General features: G+C 51.3%; 10 protein-coding genes across 10 annotated transcripts; 4 read left to right on the top strand and 6 right to left on the bottom strand.

The window, feature by feature from the left end:
* Positions 1-939: 939 nt before the first annotated feature.
* Positions 940-2262, top strand: Z519_12415 (uncharacterized protein; the record flags this gene model as incomplete). Its single annotated transcript, XM_016770121.1, has 1 exon — positions 940-2262. The coding sequence occupies one exon, from the start codon at positions 940-942 to the stop codon at positions 2260-2262; it is 1323 nt and encodes a 440-aa protein (XP_016613619.1).
* Positions 2263-2313: 51 nt separating this feature from the next.
* On the bottom strand, positions 2314-3042 carry Z519_12414 (uncharacterized protein; the record flags this gene model as incomplete). Its single annotated transcript, XM_016770120.1, has 1 exon — positions 2314-3042. The coding sequence occupies one exon, from the start codon at positions 3040-3042 to the stop codon at positions 2314-2316; it is 729 nt and encodes a 242-aa protein (XP_016613618.1).
* Positions 3043-3760: 718 nt separating this feature from the next.
* On the top strand, positions 3761-6238 carry Z519_12413 (uncharacterized protein; the record flags this gene model as incomplete). The annotated part of the gene is made up of 2 exons (XM_016770119.1): positions 3761-5866; positions 5924-6238. The coding sequence occupies 2 exons, from the start codon at positions 3761-3763 to the stop codon at positions 6236-6238; spliced, it is 2421 nt and encodes an 806-aa protein (XP_016613617.1).
* A 923-nt stretch (positions 6239-7161) lies between these two features.
* Positions 7162-8025, bottom strand: Z519_12412 (uncharacterized protein; the record flags this gene model as incomplete). Its single annotated transcript, XM_016770118.1, has 1 exon — positions 7162-8025. The coding sequence occupies one exon, from the start codon at positions 8023-8025 to the stop codon at positions 7162-7164; it is 864 nt and encodes a 287-aa protein (XP_016613616.1).
* Positions 8026-8903: 878 nt separating this feature from the next.
* Z519_12411 (uncharacterized protein) lies at positions 8904-10340 on the bottom strand (the record flags this gene model as incomplete). Its single annotated transcript, XM_016770117.1, has 1 exon — positions 8904-10340. One exon carries the CDS (start codon positions 10338-10340, stop codon positions 8904-8906), a length of 1437 nt encoding a protein of 478 aa, XP_016613615.1.
* An 862-nt stretch (positions 10341-11202) lies between these two features.
* Z519_12410 (S-(hydroxymethyl)glutathione synthase) lies at positions 11203-11790 on the top strand (the record flags this gene model as incomplete). The annotated part of the gene is made up of 1 exon (XM_016770116.1): positions 11203-11790. One exon carries the CDS (start codon positions 11203-11205, stop codon positions 11788-11790), a length of 588 nt encoding a protein of 195 aa, XP_016613614.1.
* Positions 11791-12380: 590 nt separating this feature from the next.
* On the bottom strand, positions 12381-13096 carry Z519_12409 (uncharacterized protein; the record flags this gene model as incomplete). Its single annotated transcript, XM_016770115.1, has 3 exons — positions 12381-12583; positions 12684-12740; positions 12928-13096. 3 exons carry the CDS (start codon positions 13094-13096, stop codon positions 12381-12383), a joined length of 429 nt encoding a protein of 142 aa, XP_016613613.1.
* A 1955-nt stretch (positions 13097-15051) lies between these two features.
* Z519_12408 (uncharacterized protein) lies at positions 15052-15630 on the bottom strand (the record flags this gene model as incomplete). The annotated part of the gene is made up of 1 exon (XM_016770114.1): positions 15052-15630. The coding sequence occupies one exon, from the start codon at positions 15628-15630 to the stop codon at positions 15052-15054; it is 579 nt and encodes a 192-aa protein (XP_016613612.1).
* A 1209-nt stretch (positions 15631-16839) lies between these two features.
* Positions 16840-17614, top strand: Z519_12407 (uncharacterized protein; the record flags this gene model as incomplete). The annotated part of the gene is made up of 3 exons (XM_016770113.1): positions 16840-16868; positions 16919-17060; positions 17117-17614. The coding sequence occupies 3 exons, from the start codon at positions 16840-16842 to the stop codon at positions 17612-17614; spliced, it is 669 nt and encodes a 222-aa protein (XP_016613611.1).
* Positions 17615-17897: 283 nt separating this feature from the next.
* On the bottom strand, positions 17898-18629 carry Z519_12406 (uncharacterized protein; the record flags this gene model as incomplete). The annotated part of the gene is made up of 1 exon (XM_016770112.1): positions 17898-18629. The coding sequence occupies one exon, from the start codon at positions 18627-18629 to the stop codon at positions 17898-17900; it is 732 nt and encodes a 243-aa protein (XP_016613610.1).
* Positions 18630-20000: the final 1371 nt, after the last annotated feature.

Below are 20000 nucleotides of genomic sequence, written 5' to 3'. Positions count from 1 at the left end.
AGCACCTACAGCCGGCTTCACAGACAGAATGATCGCGAAGCAAATCGCTTGGTCCTTGGGAACCGCTCGTCAAGATAAATGCTGCTCGATCAAGCCAAACAGCAGTGTGCTCATGAAGAACGCCTCGAGCGATGATCAATTGGTAAACCTCTCAGTTGCAAGATGACAGGTGCGGAGCAGCCAGGGAATACAACATATCCAGGGGGCTGCGATCTTAGAACCTGAACATAGCGAGTCAACCCCAACAAAAGAGGCAGGGAGAGGTAATGGTGCATGACAAAACCCCCCCAAAAAAATTCAGTGCGAAGGAATCTGTGATGCTCAGTCTCGTGCTGGGGGTTGTAGGAGCAAGCATTCAGGGGGGAAATTATTTTATGCCTGATCCTCCCCATCTGCAGAGCGAGAGAGCATCATCTCGAACTCCACATACTCCGAGGTCTGGTCATGATTGTTACTTTTCACAGCCCACAACAGGCTCTCTAAATGTGGACATCCTCATGCCTGTATATATATCGTCTCCCTTGTAATTGTCGGAAATCTCACTACGTACGTACGCCTTTTAATAGTAGGACAAGTTTGTGCCTGGATTGGCCAGGTGTATGCGTTATTCAGATCAAGTGTCCACACAGCTTTCTACCAGTAGATCTGAACTCACTTGTTTTGGATATTTCCCCCCTACAAAGATCATATTATCAGTAGTTGTCGCATGACACTAGCTCTGGAAATCTCGACTTTGGATCGAAATGAATGCTTATCGATAGCTAACCGGTGAAGCTGGAAGTTGCGGTTCAATTTCGATCTTGAACTCCTGAGTGCAGAGAAGTCCATCCACGGTCCCCAACGGGTTTTCCAGTCTGCTAGAGAGAACCAAGTGGTCCCGGACAAATGACAAAGGCCCTCAGCAGTCAAATACAACACAATCTAAGTTATTGCTTGATCATGATGGAAATAGATTTGGACGCTGCCACGCTTCTCCAGAAACTCTCGACGACGTTCGACACCTATATTTACCCTGCGCATGAGGTAGAAGAGAGTCGCAAACACCAATTCCATGACGATGCCGCAAGCGGCGTGCGGAAACCACCGCAACTGGGTGATGATTTAAGAGACGAATATCTCCAGGCAGTTCGGGCAAACGTCGCAGCAAAGCGCAGATACGAAGAGGCTGCAAGTTCTGCTTCGCAGACCCGTAGCACGGATCAATCGGCGCGGCCAGCATCGGATAAGGCGACTTTACTCGATCATCACCTTGAATTCTTGCGTTTGAAAGAGCGAAATGCGCAATTGATGGCAATGAATGATGAAGTGAATACTATCAAAATCTCCTCTGGTCCGGCCTTGGTCCAGTTGGGGTCCACTGCTACTGAATCAGAGGCTGCAACTTTCTCCTCCACGAATGGGCAAGGAACCCTCGCGAAGTCGATCATACGATCCATTCAAGCTCTCGAAATGGCCGTGGTACAAGCTAAACATGAGGCGATGCAACAGGAGACGCTGTTAGATCGGGCTATATCGGGCAATCAAGAGTTCGGAAACATTACAGCTGAGCGATATCTTATCGCCATGTCAGCGGCGAGAAAGGAATTGACTACATGGCTACAGGAGGTCCTGGACAGGTGTCAAGACGGTACTGATGTGCTGAACGATGAGGGTGCGGATGACTCGCTAGAAACCGAAGAGGACTTGGACAAGCGGGTTAGCACTCAATATGAGCGGTATATTGATGCACGGAAAAAGCTGCTCTCTACTGTGGCGAACTTAAGAGCTCCTTTGCCTGAGAAAGAGTCAAGAGATATCGAAGGAGGCAACGAGGCAATGGAGGCAGCGTTCACAACCCAAGGAACCAATCTCACAAATATGATTGAAAAACGTTTGCTCCCATCCATGCAGCAACAAAGAATGTCGTCCTCCCACCTCGTGTTTGTGGATAAGCAGTTGCAGAAAGAATCTGCAACTACAATCAACATGCTTGAGCGGCTCAGCGATGAGAGCCAGCTCCTGCAAGCTTTTCCAATCCTCGTTCGCTCCGGACGCTTTATGCACACCGCATCTACTTTCGGGAACAAGCAACAACAGGAAGCGACAGCGGGGATGGACGATAAGGTATCAAAACGCCTTGATTCGTGGATATTTGCAGCCGAGGCAGCTGAGGTGGCTTCCTCAGGGGCGATTGAAAAGCATTTGAAGCAGGGAACAGAAGCGGTGGATGAAGTGTGGAGAGGGTTAGCAGAGATACAGCTTCTTCAGGAAGGTCGGATATGAAAGAGGTTGTTTGGTCGCCGAAAAAGGAATTGCCTCATTGATGATATCGGCCTACTGCTTCTCATTTTGAGCATAGAAGAAGTTCGCACCCACAACCGTCAAATGATTGTCCTGCGCCCAGTCCCGCACACCATGTCTGGGCTTGCCATAGCCCCAGTGCTTCCTATCGGCGGGCGGTTCCAGGTTTGAGGCGGTGCCTTCTAACAAGACGAAAACATATCGATGAGCACCCGTTTTCGGGGGTGGAGCTGGTGGAAGATACTCCTCGAGCTCTCCAGGTTTGGCTTTCACAAGGTGCAAAATTGATGAAGGCTCCGGGATGGGCGTGGTCAGGTTGGTGAGGATCCAGTGACACATTTCAGACCACTTTGGGTTGTTGCGAGATTTTGCGTCAGGGTCGGTCAAGACTAGGGTGAAGGTAGACTTCTTCGCATCTTCCGTACCGACCAGAGAATTTATTGAGTGAAAAGTGAAGATGGGTCGTTTGGACACGGATTCAACAGGGATGTCATCGCCCAAGAGGACCGTCTCGTGAGATTTTGGGTAGGTGATGTCGAGGTAGTAGGACGGTTCAAAGTCGTCAAGGACGTCGCCGATGATGCTGTGATCTAGTAGGACATCTCTGATGGTCGAAAAGGCATAGGGGGCATCGGGGAAAGGCTTCTGAAGCTGCCCATTGGTGAAGGAAATTCGCATGGTGTTGTCGACCGGGTGACTTGATCCTTGGGTTGCCAACAGCAGGCCAGTGATGGCAAGGGCAAAGCTAGGTGCGAGACGCATGGCTGCAGTGATGGTGATGGGATTCAAGTTCTTTAGATACCAGGAACTCAAAGATATGGGAGTCAGTTCCGAGACCTGCCACGCTCACCCATGGAAAATGAGCCTGTTCTCATTGTGCATGTCGTAATATTGACCCCGCCTCAGGGTCTGTTGTGTTGCTTTGACTTGGTTCATACCTAGTACCATGCAGGTGTGCAGCCAGTGAGTAGCTTGCATGGAGAGGGACTAAGAAAGGGACGACGTCAGAGGAGAGGCGCCATAGCACCAATGATTTAATCATTCTGTCTGACATGGGAATCTCGGGCCATTGTACCCACTGATGGCCGCGTTGGTGACATCCACTGAGCATATGCTCGTCATTCCATTTATTTTTCTCGCCCTCCGCGAAACCTGCCTGCGCCTGCGACCTGCGACCTGCGACCCGCATCGCCTCGCCTCGCCTCGCCGCGTTCCTCGCAAGCATCAGCATCTGCAAACTTGCATCCTCTCGAAGATACGATACGCAGCAGTAAACATGTGCCTGTGGCTGGCCATCTGACCAACAGCCTCGCCACAATCCTGTCGTGTTCGGCATTCTCTACTTCCTTTACCTCGCTGGCTTCTCTGTAAAACCCTGTTGTTGTGTGGCCATCTACCAGGTCAACCATCTATTTTCTTTGCGGTCGCTTTTCGCCTCTGAAACACTTCTCCTAGCTGGTTGCGACCACGGTCATCAACAATGACCACCCTCGGTGATGACCTCCTGCGCACTGTCAACAAGCTCCAAGACCTTGTCTTCAACACCATAGGCAATGACTCCCTCGATCTCCCCCAGATAGTCGTTGTCGGCTCCCAGTCGTCGGGGAAATCCTCTGTGCTTGAAAACATTGTTGGCCGGGACTTTCTTCCCCGTGGAAGTGGCATTGTTACTCGTCGACCCCTGATATTGCAACTCATCAACATCCCTCCGGATGATGATGACTCAAATACCAATGGCAATGGCGATGTGCACATCCCCCATACGGCGGCCAGCGTGGCAGAACACGGAGAGTGGGCAGAGTTTCACCATATCCCAGGTCGCAAGTTCGTGGATTTCAATCAGGTTCGAGCCGAGATCGAAAATGAAACGGCAAGAATAGCAGGGAACAACAAGGGCATCAACAGGCAGCCCATTAACCTCAAGATCTTTTCTCCGCACGTCCTCAACCTCACCTTGGTCGATCTGCCCGGATTGACCAAGGTCCCTATTGGCGATCAACCGTCAGACATTGAGAAGCAAACGAGAACACTCATCTCTGAATACATTGCCAAACCAAACAGCATCATCCTCGCCGTCTCTCCTGCAAACGTTGACATTGTCAACTCAGAAGCCCTAAAGCTCGCTCGGCATGTTGACCCCATGGGAAGAAGGACCATTGGTGTCCTGACAAAATTGGATTTGATGGATCATGGCACGAACGCGTTGGATATCCTGTCAGGTCGCGTGTACCCGCTGAAGCTTGGATTCATTGGCGTGGTCAACCGATCCCAACAGGATATCCAAACTAATAAACCCATGTCTGACGCTCTCAGGTCGGAGGCGGAATTTTTCAGGCATCATCCCGCCTATCGGAATATGGCAACAAGGTGCGGAACGCAATACCTTGCAAAAACCCTGAACACAACTCTCATGGGCCACATCCGGGATCGGTTACCCGACATCAAGGCGCGGTTGAACACTTTGATGGGCCAGACACAGCAAGAGCTGGCTTCTTATGGAAGCAAGCAGTTCAGCGGCAAGGAACACCGCGGATCGCTGATCCTTCAACTCATGACTCGCTTCGCGACATCATTCATCTCCTCCATTGATGGCACGTCTTCAGAAATATCAACAAAAGAGCTCTGTGGTGGTGCCAGAATATACTATATCTTCAATTCTGTGTTCGGCAACTCTCTAGAAACCATTGATCCTACACACAACCTATCTGTTCTCGACATCCGAACCGCTATCCGCAACTCCACTGGGCCGCGACCGAGTCTTTTCGTTCCTGAACTCGCCTTTGATCTACTGGTGAAACCACAAATTAAGTTGCTGGAAATCCCCAGTCAGCGGTGTGTAGAATTGGTCTATGAAGAGCTGATCAAGATATGCCATACATGCGGATCTACGGAGCTGTCCAGATTTCCCAGGTTACAAGCCAAGCTCATCGAGGTGGTTTCGGATCTGCTGCGAGAGCGGCTTGGTCCTTGTTCAAATTATGTCGAGTCACTTATTGCAATCCAACGCGCATACATCAACACGAACCATCCGAACTTCCTTGGAGCGGCCGCGGCAATGTCTTCTGTCATTGCAAGCAAGAACGAGAAAGACAAGAAAGCTGCGCAAGCCGAGGAGAGACGAAAACGAGAGAAGCAGCGCATGAAGCAATTAGGAGTTAACGGCGCCGCCACCCCAGATGAAGAAGATGCCGAACAGGAAGACAAGCCTACTTCGTTACCAAATAGGAAACACCCGACGCTGAGTCGCAGCATGTCACCGACTGTAGCTCGTGAGCGCGAAAATGGCCTCGGCAGCATTTCGGCTGCTGCGGGCTCAGCAGGCGCAGCGAGAGATTCGTTCCTGAATTACTTCTTTGGAAAGGAAGGCGGGTTACCAGGGGCGTCACTACAAGGCAGCCCAGCCGTTGTTCCGTCCTCGGCCTCGGTGGCTCAAAGACATGTCAGTCACAGTGTCGAACCGAGCTTCTCGCAGAGCAGGCGGCGGATGGATCGTGGAAGCTTCACGGATCGATCGCCTGTGTATCCACCGACGCTGCATGACGATTATGCGCCGGGTTCGGAGTACGGCGACTCTAGCTTGCTATTCGTATGTGAATTATGCCCACGATTTCTTGTATCATTTGCTAACATGCACATTTTCCAGCCCGAGCAAAATGCAGAGCCTATTCTGACTGAGCGCGAAGCTCTGGAAACCGAGCTGATCCGTCGTCTAATCTCAAGCTATTTCAACATCGTACGCGAGACCATCGCTGACCAAGTGCCGAAAGCCATCATGCACTTACTTGTGAACCATTCGAGGGATGAAGTGCAGAATCGTCTGGTCAGCGAGCTATACAAGGAGGAGTTATTTGGTGAGTTGTTGTACGAGGACGACGGGATCAAAAAGGAGAGGGAGAAGTGTGAAAAGTTGTTGGCGACGTATAAGGAGGCCGCGAAGATCGTGGGGGAGGTTTTGTAGGGTCGAAGTGTATGAAAGAAGGACGGCGATGCAACAAATCCTGTGGACACTGCCGATCGTCCGATACGGCGCAACATTGTTAGCAGGTCCTCTTCTCTTCCTCTGTGCACAAAGAAGAGTCTCTCCTCGATGCGACTATCATAGACCCTCACGTGTTTATGTATCTATGTACCCAGCTCGGACTTTGGGCGCCTCCATTGCTCTAAGGGAATGGCCTGTAAATTGATCATACCATCACTGTCATAAACACCTCATCATCAAAAGTTAAAACTGTAGAAGAAGGTCCGCTGAGAGGGTACCAGTGCCTTTACTTGCGAGGAAAGAGTGGGCAAAGTGGGTTAGGCTGGATATATTTTCTGTATGCAGTTGTCACGGAATGCACGTGCCGGCTTGGCAGTGGCAAATGGCTAGATAGCTCCGCAGCTTCTCAGACAGCATCTTAGAATCAATCAATTCATGATCCACGCTTTCGAAAGCATTCGGTCCTGGTGACTGCGCCGAGCAATCCCCAACCTGTACAGCTATTCTAAGAGTTTTAACTCAATTCTGCGCATCGCGGCGCAAAGCCCTTGGCTCTTGTCTTGCAGGAATGTCTGTTCCTTCGCAGTGATTCTACCCTAAATGCAGATTTCGTCCATTGGAGCTTGCTGAAACCCCGAGCCACATCAAGCTCTGGCGCGGTGATGCTAAATCCCAAAGGCCGACAACGGTCGACCTCTAGCTAAAACCCCCCTCAAACCCAACAAACCAACCAAAAGAGAGGAGGGAGGTCTAGCAACTGGTCCTGCTTGGTACAACACTCCAGGCGAGTAAACTACATGAACTCTGCCCGCATTCCCAGTGCATTATTACTCGGACGCCACCGTTGGGTTTGCTGACATCATAAAACACGGTACAAGATGTCGACACCACGGTCGACTCTTTCACGCCCCAGCAGAGAAACTCGTCGAGACAGGCAAAACTGTCACGATAACTGGGAAGGTCTGATCGGGCGTCGTTTCTGCATCTGGGCTTGTTGATACGCCGGGTTGGAACGGGCAATCTGTGTTGCCCCCTTCGCTTGGGACTGAGATTCCTACCTTCTGACTCGTCGTAGGTGTTGGTGCTGCCGTCCCGGAAACCCACGACTGTGTTGCCAGATTCGGCTGAGGTTCAGGAACAAGGGGAACTGGTGTAGATAGTGCCGTTGTGGGAGGAAGAGTCTGTATCCACGCAGCTGGTAGGGTCAAGTCTATTGGTAGCAAAGGCGGTGACGTGTCTGTGACAATGTCTGGGGCGGATGCTGCGCTCGACAGCCCCAGCGTGGTCGCAGACCCGGTGATTGTGAAAGGCTGCACGCTGTTCGAAGGATTGGGCAACGATATCTGTGAGCTTGGAGAACTGATGTTGAGGCCGTCGGTCGAACTCGATAACGCAACTGATGCAAGAGGGGATGGTGTTATTGGGGGCTTGCTGGCGCTCGTGCTATTGCCCGCATCGAAAGGGTAAAATCTCGCTCTGAGAGCGCGCTCTTTTTCCCTTTGGTGGAGATGCAGGAGTTGTGTGTGTCGATCTAGCACTCGTATCGTGGGTCCTGGGGTTGGGGCTATCTTGATGGATTCTGATAGCGAATATTGCTGTCGTTTGCCATGCGTTCCTGGGCTCGGCATGAAATATTCCTCGACTGCCAAGCCAGTCTCAGTTGGTGATTGTGATGGCGAGTCATGCCGGATAGTGATTTTTGGCAGCATCGGCTCTGGCATTGGCAATGCCAAGGTTGATTTTATGTAGAGGAGCGTCGCGGTCATGATGCCGAAGAGACATAGTGGTGTCATCTTTGTTCTTCGTTCACAGAATCCAGTACAGATCGCAGAGGAATGTGCTTCGAGAGCCAAAGCCGTCAAGAGTTCCTAGAACGCACCGACGGTCCTTTGATATGTGCGACTGCCAGAAGAAATGAATGCATCTCCTGATCTTGCATCTCGCGGAGCTCTTCAAGTAGAAAGAAAGGGAACCTGTCACTCACCACAGCCGATCACAGACGAAGCCACCTGCACCGTCAGCACCACATCGAACAGCGCGTAAAGACGAGGACCAGTGGTCGCGACCTCGTCACGCCATCTTCCGAACCGTTGTGCAGGCGCAACCAACGAGCCTTACACCAGAGCGCTCATATCCAACCAGAGGCTCCGGTACACGCGAGGTCCTTTGCAAGATCGTCGCCTGCGGTGCCGGGATTGTCGTGGGCTCAGCACGTTTGAGTGGTTGTTGAGCAGGCCACCGGGGAATAATTCTCCTCGACCACACCCAGCTCTGGTGGGAAGTGGGAGGGTTGCTGTGAATCACTTGTCTGAGTGGATGATTGGTGGTGAGGAAAAAAGGTTGAAACAATGTTGAAACGCGAAAGGGGTAGCGTGGTGAACATCTATCGCTCAGGGGCAAGGCTGAGCCCAACTCGCTCAACCAACTAGTCAGCCCGACCAAGGTGACCACACACGGCGTACAGCATACTCGTATGTCAATAATACCTGGACATCATTCCACAACTGCGCTAGTCTCGTGGACATCCAAGATTGAAGCTAACATGTCTACAGAATTCCGAAACAGTACTCTGTGTTGGATATACGGCGTTGATGCTTCGGCTCTGACTCATCCAGCTTTCCTCTTTGGACGGCCTCTTGGGTCTTTAATAATAAGTCGTCCTGCTGCCATAATCCCGCGGCGTATCAGGGAAAGCTCCTGCTGGCACCGCCATGCTCTCCTCGCCCTCATCAGAGCTATTTGCGGCGACCAGTTCGTCGACTTCAGGCGGAGCTCTCATCGCGGCCAATTCATCCTCCTCCAATGCTTCTGGCTTCCATTTTTCGCCCATTCCCATGTTCATCCCACTGGGCAACATTGCCAGCAATGGTCTCCACTCTGGTATCAGCTGAACGTTGATCGTGTCGTTCTGTTTGTTGAACTTTTGATCCAGATATTCAACGATCCGGCCTTCCTCAAGCTTGCCCCCGTCTAATCCCCACGTTGGGCTACCCTTTTCGATCCGTTTATCTTCTCTCCGTTCAATCCAAGACGCCTTTAGCTTGCCGAAACCCGAAGACTTTGAGCCATCTTTCCCTACCTCAAACCCTAGCTCATTCATGGCTGCCCTCAGCCACGCGATTGCTTTGCCTATTTGGCCTGCATGGGTGTCCTCCTCTAGGGCCTGGAATCTGCAAGCTTTTGCTCGTGACGTTCTTTGGATGCCATCACAGTATTCCAGCAGCTCTTTCGACGCCTTTGTGGCCTCGAGCTTGAGTGCCACAGTAGCAGCAGAAGCATGCTGCGCTGCTCCGATGCAGAGTCTAGTCAAGACTTGGCCCCGAACCTTCTCGATCTGAGGAGCTCTGATCATCCACTCTTTGTCGTCCTTGTTCCGTGACTGAACGAGTATTGCAGGGTACGGGTCTTCCTTTAGTACACAGAGCAAATTGGATTCTGCATGGTTCAAGTGCCGCAAAGCCGACTGTACATTCGTCGACACGTCAATCGCAGCGGGTGGGAAGGTTGGAGGTCCGTCACTGGAAGAGTTTGCCCTCAGTAGAAGGTAGGAATGAATCGCATGGGCTGTGGTAAGGCACTTCGAGGCATTTTGAATTAGTGCTAACCGTTGCTCTGGTGTTGGGTTGACTGAAGCGTATAACCCAAGGAGAGACTGTCTGGCCAGAAGATTCTGAATGAGCGCTAGCGTATGATGCACAAAGAAGAGCTCGTAGTCAAGTCCCTTGCCCTTGGCGCGCTCGTTCTCCCGACCTGGGATGGCGGTGGAGCCTAGGGTTGGCCGCCATTCGAATTCAGGCTCCTTCGCAAGTGCAATATCAATATCCTCGCCAGCCACAGGTTTGCCAGACAGAGCCACGTCCAGCGTGACGAGGTAGCGTAGATAGCTTTGGGCCGTGGAAGCCAGGGACAATAGATTGGTGGCCTGGTCTGCTGGCGGCAGCCGCTTGTGAGCCTTCAATGCCGCCCGGAGCACCGCGCGTTGAGATGTGGCCGCAGATGGAAGGGATGGGTGGGTGGAAGAGATAAGGCTGGCTTGAAAGGAGACGAGGGAGGTTGTGGAAAGCACAAAAGGAAAAGGCATATTTGTCAACTTCCCTTTTGGCTACAGAGTATTCATATCACTTGGGTTTTGGGGTTGAGCCAGTGTCGGCAAGGCTGTGTAGATTGTAACTGTTGATGAAGAGGCTGTTGGCTCCACAAGTGTGTTGGCAAGGCTTGGTACATGGATGCATGGCGAGTGGTGAGGTGCCAGATGTAAGTTTCTTACACTTCGCCGGACTCTCTTCTACCGAGAATCAATGGTTTTCGCAGTGCAATTTCATATCTTTCTCTACCCCTCTTCTGTCTCTTGGACGATTGGCCGGAAGTTTCCTGGCCTTGTTTGCCAGCGAGCAGATCCTTTTCTTGACAAGAAACGATCAAATGCGGGCCTGTCGACAGAGAAACTGGACTCCTTCACTCAACCTACTCTCCACCTCGCTTGTAGAGTCTGACGCGATATCTCCCGAATGTGAATGCTATTTCCGTGTATCCCCCGCAACTGCCGACCGAGTGTGCGAGCACGCTTCAGTTTTTGAGGTTACGTTGCAAGGGCCGTAGAGTCTCTGGGGTATTCCTACCTTGCATCGGACATGCGGATTTCAGGATATGGAAGTTGAGGGGCATCGTTTTCCTCAAAACGGCTCAGATGAGCGAGGTGCCTGAAGGAGCTGCATGCATTCATTCATTTACCCCTCATATCATGCCAGCATAAGACGGCACCATCGGGTTTGGTGAAGCAAGGGTCTGGGGCTTATTTGTGGGAGTGTGCGCAGCGTCTTCCCGATGCTTTGCTGATGATTTAAAGCTGCTCGAGAACGCCTTAGGATCTTGCTGCAGTCGTGTTCCCCCTAGCTACATATTGCCTCCTGTCACCAGCTGCATTTTATCCCACCAGAATTGAGATGGATATGAGCACCATGGCACCGTCCCTACATCCCCTCATCGACCACGGCCTCGTCAAGGGCAACGACAAGTTCCCCGGCGGCACTCTGCGCTGCCACTGCCGTTCCGATCCGGTCGAAGTCGAGCTCAAGGGTAACGTCCTGCATAATCACGTCTGCGGCTGTTCCCAGTGCTGGAAGCCCGAGGGCGCTCTCTTCTCTGTCGTGGCAGTCATCCCAAAGGAGAATGTCCGTGTCACCAAGAACGGACACAAACTCGCCGTGCTGGATAAGGACGCGACTATTTTGCGGACGGCATGCCACGATTGTGGCGTTCATATGTACGGGCCGGTCGAAAAAGACCATGCGTTCAAAGGATTGAGTTTCGTCCACGTCGATTTGAGCGATGAAAAGGGCTGGCAGGAGCCACAGTTTGCGGCGTTTGTGTCGAGCTTGATTGAGCAGGGCTATCCACCAGAGAAGATGGATGAGGTACGGAAGCGACTGCGCGAGCTCGGATTGGAGCCATATGATGTGTTGAGTCCGCCGCTGATGGACGCGTTGGCAACTTTTGCAGCAGAAAAGGCGGGTAAGAGGAGCAAGCTGTGAAAGCAACTAAGTCCTGTGAAAGCAGGGAGATCCGGTTTGAACGAAGATGGCAAATAATCCAATGGATCCTGGCTTTCTGTTCTAAGTGAGGAAGCACTGTTTTAGGACAATGTTGAGAGCTGTCTGAAATAATGTAACAGCTGACCTCTTCCAACTCCCCTTCTTCTATACGGCAAATTGTTTCGGGCGAACCACGTCAAGAAGTAGTAGGTCCTAGACCCATTATCTCGATGCTAACTATCCATACCGACAATGCTGTGTTCGGTTGAAACCAGGGAGTTATGTCTTCAACAAATCATAAAAGGAAGGTGACGAATTGGTCAAATGCCCTTGACATTTGTACCACCCTTTACACTTGCACTGTAGCAGGAGGGTTAGGAGCTCAATGGCTTCTTCAGCCACGCATGTGCCGCCGTCGAGAGCAGAACAGGAATGATTTCTCAATCCTCTTATTATCGAAAGAACTTGCCTGCCACCAACAGATCACGCCATGTTGTATGTACATATTTCCTCCCATGGCAAGAAATTGTTTGTGAGATGCTCTACAGCTGTCTTCTCTCCTCCAACGCGTGCCCACTCTTCGTTTCACTCTAGTACAGTGTATTGCCACCCTTTCCCGTCGTGTTGCCCGGTCTGAGATCTGATCCTCTGGACCCCTTCGCCTCTTGCGCACTCGGGTAGTTTGTATGAATCTCTGGACCGCCTGCGGGACCGTCCACACCGGGGATGTAATTCTGTTGCTGCCCGCGGAAACCGGCTTCGCGAGTGGATTTGAGGAGCTGGAGGTAGCGGTCTTTGAATTTGAAGTTCGGGGACAGTTAGATGCGATGTAACAACCCTCGAGGTATCAGGGAGGAATCCAATTAGCAGCAGCTAGGGGGGAATAGTTTTACCTCTGTATTTTCCACATTTCTCAAGATGGTTGACTCCTTCGCGCGCGTAGCACTTGCCTATGAAGGTATAGTATTAGAAGAGGTTACCAAGACCATGCTGAGCACTGGAATATTTCCCGCATGTTCATGTCCCTCGTTCGAGGAGATTCCACGGCACCATCAGCACCGGACAGGCACAATCCGTGCCCACCTCCCTATCTGAGCCCCTCCAAGCGATAGTATGGAAAAGAGGGCCAAAACATACCCATTTCCTCTCCCACCAACCTCCTCATCATTCTCTGAACCCACTGTTCTCGAACAATCGCATCTCTTGCATCGGCGACGGCTTCATTGTCTTGGAAATCCACGCCCTCGAATGTTGGCGGCACTTTGGGTTTCTGGCGCAGAAACGACTCCGATTCGGGTGTAGGCATAGCGGGCGTTATATCGAGGTTACTCCGAGAGTTTCAAGGTGCGGTGGGATTATTCGAGTGAAGGAGATGAAGGAGCATATAGAGGGAGATGCGCCCCGGTCCTGTTGCAAAGTGACTCTTCCGATTGTTTACGGACACAAAATGAAAGAGAGCACCACCTGGAGCTTTTGGATCGAGAAATGACAATGATCCAGTTAGTTTCTGCTTAGCTTGTATGTATTGTGTAGATTGGATGACACTCACTTCAGGTCAGTCCGAGCTTCAGCCAACGCCAAGCTCAGCAGCCCAAAAGCGGCCAGATAGGCCAAGACCACCCGACGGTTAATTGGCTGCACCCAGTGGTTAACTGACGCCGCCTTATGGGTCTGGAGTCGCTCTGAGAGACGACATACGAAGTGCAGAGCATCTATTTGTTTGGATGTATATACAACCTAGATACCTTTACAATTCCGGTAGCAGCTGGATGCGGACGCAGATCACTATTAACACCAGTGATAGCACAAGGCATCCATTGGGTGTTGGTCGCGAGCGTTAACCCTAGGTACCTCGGTCGTTGAAGCCTCCACGTCGATCTCTTTGAGGCGGTTTGGCTTTCACTCGCGAACGGGTAACTCAAATCATCGCCCATACCTCTATCTAAGAGTGGCTGAAGTCGAACCCTCTCTCCCTCGAGCTCCTCAACTGAACCTGGGTTAAAGCCGACTATATCGGGCATACCAGCCAACGAAGCAAATGACAATCTCAGCGGCGATATAAAGCCAGGATGCATCCTGGGTTGCTGGACGGAATTCTGGCTCAATTACTGCCGGCTTAATTTGGCTTCATTGCCGCTCAACATCTCCTGCCCCAAATAAGCGCTTCAGAATATACTCTGCTTTTTCTATCGGCGGCCTTGAGTTTATCGGTTGAGCAGCACCGTCCGCTTCTTTCACCTCAAATCTGATTTCAGCTGGAGAGTGACTTTCCATCATCGTCATCATCGCAAAGGTCGTCGAAGCTCGAAATAGCCTTCTTTTTCTCAGCTCTGACCCCCGCTCGTTTCGTTCTGCAGATCGGGTGAGGATCCGCCTTTCAACATCTTTGCGCATGTCTGTCTCAAAGGCATTCTTTCGTGCATCTCGCTCATCTTGGCCTGGAAGACAAAGCGCGTCATACTGAAAGTGCCTAATGGATGCCTCAACTTGCTAGGGCAGCGTATGGACGAAGGCGGGTCTGTGAGATCGGCTGATGAGGTAGGCTCTGCATCAAACTGGGTGCTGCGCGTGGGTTTGTATTTCTCGACTTGTCTTCCTTCTGTGGATGGGAGTGTAATTTTTTATAGTTGGTGTGGACATTTGAGGTTCAGAATAGGGCTGTTGGACAAGGCGACATGCACACAAGTCAAGAAGATGTAGGCGGTGTAGTAACACATAGTCTTTTCCTTCGGGCCAAGTCGCTGATGATTCGAATCGAACCCCTTTATTCCAGTGCCTGTGCTCAGATGAGTCCTGCAATAAACGAAGCATCCGAATTGGACTGTCCAAATCCGACTAACAAAGGAGTCGGCCGCGGAACACACTGCCGCAAGTATCGGTCATCAAGCATAGAGTGAGGTTTTCTCTGTCGGTACTATAATGGTATCGTCGCAGTTTGCTGCCACACCCTTGTGGCCTTCGCCAACGCTTTGAGTGTGACTATAGGGTCATTCACAGATGCATTTTTGAAATCGAAGGGAAATCAGAAAGACAACCATCCACCAAGAACTCTTTAATAGGAGATGAGGGAAGATATCCACAACAAGTGGCGAGAAAGGAGGAATGGAGGTGGGCCAAGGAGGAAATTCCATGTTCGGGACTCGGCGAGTCTCGGGCCCGTCGTACATTGCTTTCGTCCTGTAGGCGCCTCAATAGTTGCTGCTGTTTATCAACCACGTTCCCCATGGATGGTTCCAAGCCATAATATCCGTTTCGCTTCATTTATTCCTCTGCAGCCAGAACCACCGCCGGCCGACCGGCCCCGTCACGGCCCTCTCTTCCGTTACCCAACGCACTCGCAATATCTGCTTTCTTCTCAGTCCAATCCTCCTGTTCTTCTTCCTCAATCTCTTTCCCGATGCGCTCTCCCCGTCTGTGCAATTCCCGGTCATGATCTGCCGCTTTCTTCTCCATATTGGCTGTCAGGCTCTGTTCCTCGCCATAACCCCTACCACCGCCCGTTCGTACCGCCCTCGCGACCTCACCTTCGCCTGGCATTCGCATCTTCTCACTCTCTAAATCACTTTCACCCTTGGAATAGTTCTGCACGTCGGACTCCGGAATCTGTTTCTCTGTAAGGGCACCACGCTCGCCAGCCCCTAGAGAGCTTGGTTGTGCGGCTTGGCCGTGTTCAGAAGGAACATCATGGACAGAGCGGTGATCAATGACTTTGGATTGGGTGGAGGAAGTGTCTCGTGCGGCAGATTGCTCTTGAGAAGTCTTTGAAGCAGGGTTTTGTCCTTGATTCAAGCTAGTCTGTTGAGTTGGCTGAGACGGCGCATGTGGGTCGAGGCCGGACATCGTGATATTTTGAGGATCTCAAAGAATATGTAGATGGACCTGGAGTAGAGGAGCGAACTTCGCTTCTGGAGAGGAGTTTAGGAAAGGAAGTGGCGAGAGGGCATCAAATATCGACGATGACGGAACCACCAGATCGATTGAGACAGGATCGGTGGGACGTAGACGTTTTTTATTGCATAACGTGCAAGATCTGGCTCGAGTGACAAAGATAAAGATGATGAAAAAGATATCTCACCATTACTCAGGCAACGGTACAGGTGAATTTTCTATGATTTGGCCGATTGTGTCATTACAGTTGATCGTCAAAGGCCGGAAGGAGTATTGACATCATTGGCATCAGCCTTGCCAACTCGCCCTGATCCGAGACTTGGCAAGGCTGAACTGCTGTAAGGCTGAGGGGAATTTGTCTGCTGCCCCAAAACCACAGCGCTACCACAGATTCGCCCAGATGCATGGTCCCGGCTAAGTATGGCTCTCAGGAATCCATCCGTCAATTTGCTGACCGAAATGCCATGCTTTGTAATCCCAAGAAAGTGTTTGTCGAAAAGGAAGCAACTGGGATGCTGTGACGTACACCATAAGTATGACAGGATTCAACAAACTCCTCAGAACAAGTTGTTAGCGATCTTCTGAGACTGTATACCTTCTAGTATTAGAGAGCGGGACCGCGCAGAACTGTGAGGAAGGCTGCAAGTAGAGAATGGTAGTCGGTCATATATATCTGAGTCCGTGAGGCAATAGTTCCGAGGCCGTAAGGTAATACATTCGGACTCAATCAAATATGGGTGAGGACTTTGGGGAACAGGTGTCTGCTTTGTGTTATTCACATGTATTGAAATCCTGATTCAAGCAGGAAGAGGCACATGCAATGAGAATCGAAATGTCCCTATACCTTCTGTTAACATTACTGACCCTCTGAGTCCGATGTCGGCCTTGTTCGACAAAGACACAGTCCGTCTATTTGACTTGAGGTTCTTGGACATTATCCTCACTGACCGTGATAGATGTGCTCTTGTCTTGCTGTCGAGTTTTTGCTACTGCATTATCCGTGAGTGTCACCTCTTACGCTCACCTCTTTTCCTTCTCAGCTCCTCCTCCCTGTGTCACATATTCCATCGTTGACATTTCGCAGGACTACTCTCCATACAGAGAGTATACTCGACTTCAACTCTCTCAAAGCAGCTTCACCCCCTCTGGCTTCCGCAAGATATGCCGGTTGTCATACCGACACCTGTGGCGTGAGGGAGAAAGTGTCTTCTGACAACCATCGTCAACTGACTTTTGCCAGGATTGCGGAAGCGGAAACAGCCCTTCAGAAAGAGTACAAAGAGTTCAAGAAGGCAATGGAGTCTGCTAGGAGACAAAAGAAGATCGCCAATCGTCTCAAAAAACTCCGTCTGCGTCTCAAAGACCCAACTATCCCTGCAAAGGTTAGCACTTGTGAGTTAACAACGTCAGCACTGCAAACTCACTGAAGATTGTCTAGATCTACAAAGCTGGGGGCATCAAGAATCAAGAGCACAATCTCACCAAGCTTCCCCAGGAGGTTCGAGCCATGATCTTCAAAGCGCTGCCTCTGACTGCAGATCGCGCCTCTTTAGCTCTCACCTGCAAGACCCAAGCAGCCTCCTATGAAAAACTGAAAGAGGAGAAAAACAAGAAGGATTATGACCATCCTGTCCCCAAGCGGTACCTCCGAACCCATCGTCTGCAGGTGCTTGTCCGCCTGCGTGACGCCATGTCCCCGAGATATCGCCTGTGCTACACGTGCCTCCAGTTCATCGACACTGCCCAGCGGGACAACAAGGGAATGTGGGGAGGAGATCCCATGAAAGTACAGGGTCTCAAGGCGGACAAAACTGCTATGGTGGAAGGGCCCCGTTGCCCCTTGTGCATTGCTGCAGAGAAGTTGGAGACTGCCAAGCATAAGGAGACGTATAAGAAGTACCTAGCCCTAGTAGACAGCTGCTCTCTCAAGAATTGAACCGTCAAGGGGGGATGTTTGAAGGCATAAATCTCGATGGCGGTGGGTCGAATCAACGAATCGGGATGTGGCCATGGAAATCCATCCTATATCGTGGGACTATCCTAGGATAACTTTAACAGCATGGAGCGAAAGGGGTTCAGGGCTCCTATAAGTTGCAGGGATAAAGTGAGATGTGCTTAGTGGCAAGTCGCCTTCCCCAACTTCAGGCTTTCGATAGTGATCGTGATGACGGTATCCAGCTATGTCATGGTTGACGGCACAAACAGAAATTCGCAAATGTTCAAGATTCCGAAGTACGGGGATTTGGTGGAGGCCGTATCTCGTCAAGCTTGTCCACAAATGGACGATATGGGGCCGCAATGGTATAAGGCTGAGGGCGATCCGGAGTCTCGAGCGACTCCTCGGTGGCTCCCGGATATTTTTGCTGTATCTTGTGAATTCGATCCAAGGGCTCGCCGACGATGCGATATTTGGTCCACTCTACTGGTGGGGTACGCACGACGTTCTGTGCCTTTGGGAAGTGTCCAAACTTGGATATATCTGTTTCCTTGTCTTCGGCCAGGACAGGCTCCAGCTCATCAACTTCTACGCCAGACGGCGAACAACTGAGCTTTCCCGCCTGAAGATCTTTGACGAACTGTTCGGGGTCTTCCAAAGCGGCCCTTTTCATCTTACCCAACTCTTGCATATCCCGCAGAGCCTGCTGGCGCTGAATTTGTAAAATGGACAAGGTAGCTCTCAATGCCATTGCATCTGGATTGTCATCCAAGCTGACCGGAAGCGGTTCCGGAGGTTCATCCATCCATTGCGCGGGTGGGAGGTCCACTGCTGTGCCATCGTTGGAGGCCAAGCTGGCATGGGACAATGTTGGGGTGACTGGTGAATACGAAGGACGTTGAGGGCTACCGCTAGTTTCTTGCTCGACAGTAGTCCGAGGCCGTGTCGGGGTGGGAAGAGACAAGGCATGCTGGAGACCCTTGTTCGCACCGTCTTGTTTGCTGTGGTCGGTCATTGTCAACGTGAGGCGTGCGCATGCAGGGTAAGGGAAGTCGGAGAGGTGTGCGGCATGAGAAGAGGTAGACTTCTGTAGAAACCGAAGATTGCCGAACTTTTGGTTCGGTTGGAACAGGTTTATCAGATGTATCAGGCCTTGGGATTTTTGCCAACATGCAGCTGAGGCTGGTGGCCTGAGCCGGAACAGGTAGGAGTGCAGGCAGGGCGAAGTGCTCACAACGGCCTCTTGACAAAGCGAAAGGGAAAAGGAGCGGATGTTGGATCAGCAGCTGAAAAGGATATCTGCTTCGTTGTCACCTGAAAACAACGGCGACAAACAGGTAGCGGACAGGTCCTGCGGTTGCTAGTGGGTAGAATTGAGGCAAAAGGTGGGCGTAACCACTCCGACCTACGTAGATACAAGTACGAGATACCTCGAAAGCATGGTGGTGGCATTCCCTGTTGTTGGAGCTAAACTGACTTGGCTTGAAGTGGCGCCTGGCATGAATTGGGGCTGACTACGAGGTACAAGTAGGCCACCAGCCCCTGAGGCCCTCCAGGCCCCAGTGGCTCTGGATGCCAGATGGGGCACCTAGTTAGTACCCTATCCTCAGTCCCTCGTATGGAGTAATACAGTAGTTGGTTGGTTAGCTCTCGGCAATCTTTGCCTAGCCCATCACACAAAGAACGGGGGATTCACCACCAGGATTTGTGCTTAGCTGCTCAGATCCGGAACAAGGTCGTACCGTATGAATGAATTCTGTGATTTGTATTTGGGGAGTTGATTTACGACTCGGTGTTATGGATCTGCCTTGCTTCCAACACATCTCGATATAATGCCTTGTATGGCGCGGAATGCCCATCTCATGCAAGGTGCATGTCGCCTAGTCCCACGACAGACTTTGTTGCCTCGTGTTGTTTGCGTGTGCCGTGTGCATCTACTTGATATTCTCTCCCCAAACATGCAGGGCGCATATGTTCCTCCCCATGTGGCTTCGGAGCCATGTTCCAGACCTACCATGCTACTCTTGAGGTGGTACAGTGCGCGGTTCACGGGACAAGGGCCTTGCCGAGTTGACTAATGGTTTTCTCCCTTCCGACTCTGGGCCACGTCTCTCCTTGTCAAATCGGTTGAGGCGCACGCCCAATCACATGTGCGCGAAGGCATTATCTCGTACCCAGTATAGTGCCCCAGACCGCTCACTCTTTGGCGAGCTCTGTATGCCACTTTGGCGAGTCGAACCACCAGGGCAATGACGGAGTGACCTAGCAGAGAAACAATTCTGAAAGGAATCACTGGATAGATCGATAACCTGTCCACGTTCCGCTCAATGCGATGCACCGGTAGTCGAGCTGGGGGAGGGAGCCTGGACTGACTGCAAAACGGCAT

This window comes from Cladophialophora bantiana (genome assembly GCF_000835475.1).
Source record: "Cladophialophora bantiana CBS 173.52 unplaced genomic scaffold supercont1.29, whole genome shotgun sequence".
In the NCBI taxonomy this organism is placed as follows: Eukaryota; Fungi; Ascomycota; class Eurotiomycetes; order Chaetothyriales; family Herpotrichiellaceae; genus Cladophialophora; species Cladophialophora bantiana.
Note: the sequence above shows the minus strand (reverse complement) of the source record. Positions and strands in the feature narration are given on the sequence as shown.